The sequence below is a fragment of the Peromyscus eremicus genome, chromosome 8a, assembly GCF_949786415.1.
Source record: "Peromyscus eremicus chromosome 8a, PerEre_H2_v1, whole genome shotgun sequence".
NCBI lineage: Eukaryota > Metazoa > Chordata > Mammalia > Rodentia > Cricetidae > Peromyscus > Peromyscus eremicus.
Genome location: NC_081423.1, coordinates 82,340,736 through 82,343,125, shown reverse-complemented (window position 1 = coordinate 82,343,125; position 2,390 = coordinate 82,340,736). Strand labels below are relative to the sequence as shown.

Sequence of the window (2,390 nt, the reverse complement as noted above, 5' to 3'; positions counted from 1 at the left end):
AGAAAAAGAATCAGACATAATATGAGAGGTAGAATGAGGAAGACTTTATTAGAATAGCAGTGGGTAGTGTCTCTTTAGTTGGGGAGACAATACAAAGATGTCATGATGAGTCACAGATGAGTCATAAAAACCGTGAACACTCAACACACTGAAGTATAATGATGGGTATTTATCATTTCAAAGATGTAATGAGATAGTTGTGAATTGTGCATGTTTTTTCTTAGCTTATTAAGGGAATGATTTCTGTCAATGCTGAGACTATGAATCCAGATCATAACAGGTGAAGCTGACAGGCAGAGAAATGAGGATCACATCAAAATGGGTAAGATGGCAGTCGGGGTGCAGTACACAAGTCTGTTAGCAGGAAGACTGGCGATTGGATGGTGGTGTGTGTGCTACAGGCAGAGAGTTTGGCATAAAGTAAAACTCCAGCAGGTCTGAGAATAGATTATTTGATTCCAGTAGTGGCTTCATCAACAGCTGCAGGGCTCACAGCAGCTGGACCCACAGCCTTGGGACAGGCAGCCAGGCACACAGACACATGTGGGCTGGTAGCAAGTCCTGGTGCAGGTCACAGGTCCAGAGCAAGCTGGCTGGCAGCACAGGTTGAGGCAGAAGGGCTCACAGCAGGGCTTGAGGCAGGGCCTGCAGCAGCTGGGCCGGCAGCACGGCTGGCAGCAGCTGGAGATACAGCACCTGGGCTGGCAGCAGCTGGACTCACAGCAGCTGGGCTGGCAGCAGCTGGGCTGGCAGCAAGGCTGGCAGCAGCTGGACACACAGCAGCAGGGCTGGCAGCAGGGTGTGCGGCAGCAGCTGCTCACACAGCTTGGCTGGAAGCAGGTTCTACAGCAGGTGGGCTGGCAGCAAGGCTGGCAGCAGCTGGAGCCACAGCAGCTGGGCTGGCAGCAAGGCTGGCAGCAGCTGCTCACACAGCTGGGTCTCCAGCAGGTGGTCCTGCAGCAGGTGGTCCTGCAGCAGGTGGGCTGGCAGCAAGGGGAACAGCAGGAGTTGGTCATGGTGTTGGATGTGGATGGAGGTGTTTCTGAGATTGTGACAACCGTTTCAGTCCTGGGGCTTTTGTACCCTGGACACGCCATGAAGGGACCAATAAGCAGGACTTTTCCTTGTTGTTTGTTTTCTGCTTTTCATGAGGAAATTCTCACAGGAGGAAGTTGCTCTTTAAGTATTACAAGTCTTTTGAAAATTATGAGGCAAGGGATTAATTGTGGATAGTTCGTTGAGGGTATTTTTGGAATCATTACCACCATTCCTGCTCTGATTGTTCTCTGGTCATGTGATAGCTCTGTGGGCAGAGAAGGAGCTGGTAATTCTCTTTCTTCAGTGTTTACATTTTGCTGGAACAGTGTGGGAAGTGTTTGAGAGAAGGAGTGAGATGCTGATGTGTTCACAGTGACAAATTCAGTCCTTGCCTGGGTCCAAGCCTGTTCATCAGAACTTCCTGCTTATTCCAGAGTCTAATAGACATGTTTATTTGCAGCAAGCATGGTCTCTGTCACAGTAGCCTTATCAAAGAAAGTGTCGGTCTTTTGAGCATGTAAATCTAAACCAAGCCTGAGGATAATGGCAGATGAACATGGGGGTTCCCAAAGCATCAATCAATTTAGATCCTAACCCGATAGAGCAAAATAATCAGTACCCTTAGGTAGGTATCCCAACATGGGTATAGCCTTCATGAAAAGAGAAAATAACATGATCTCACAAATAACTTTTAAAAAGAAAATTGAATCATGGCATGCTTCCAGAGAAGTTTGTGCTTTTTAATTTTTCGTTCAACCAAATATGACAAAGCTACTGTTCATATCAGGAGACAGTGTGTGTGTCCTGTAGCAGCTGTTCTCAAGTTCCTTTTTCCTCATTGTTATCTTTTCCTCCCCATAAGACAAACAGTCTGCTGATGTATAATAGCATAGTTTCACCAATTATGAAATTTTATCCAAATTGAAATGTAATGGCATATATTTTTCTTTTTTCTTGTCCCAAATTGTTTGTTAGAATTACTTTCTTTGTTGAATATGGTAGGTGTTTGTGCCTTTTCCATACAATTGATTATTACATAATATAATTTTACAGATTTATTTATTTGCATTGTGTATGAGTATTTTCCTGCATCTGTGTGTGTGTGTGTGTGTGTGTGTGTGTGTGTGTGTGCACTGAGTGTGCATGGCCACAGAAACCGCACACCAGCCCCTGGGGGCTGAAGTTACAGAGAGTTGTGAGCCACTCTGTGTGCTCTGGGAGTTGAATCTAGGTCCTCTGGAAGAGCAGCCAGTGCTCTTAGCTACTGAGCCATCTCTTCAGTCCTTATTGTGTGATATTTTAGTTTATTAATCCTTGTGTTATTGATGGACAACTTTTATGAGTAGGGATTT

The 2,390-nt window shown here is 45.5% G+C and overlaps 1 protein-coding gene across 1 annotated transcript; it reads right to left on the bottom strand.

Annotated features, from left to right (window-relative positions):
- Positions 1 to 473: 473 nt before the first annotated feature.
- LOC131917712 (keratin-associated protein 9-1-like) lies at positions 474 to 1,016 on the bottom strand. The gene has a single exon (XM_059271756.1). It carries the CDS (start codon positions 1,014 to 1,016, stop codon positions 474 to 476), a length of 543 nt encoding a protein of 180 aa, XP_059127739.1.
- Positions 1,017 to 2,390: the final 1,374 nt, after the last annotated feature.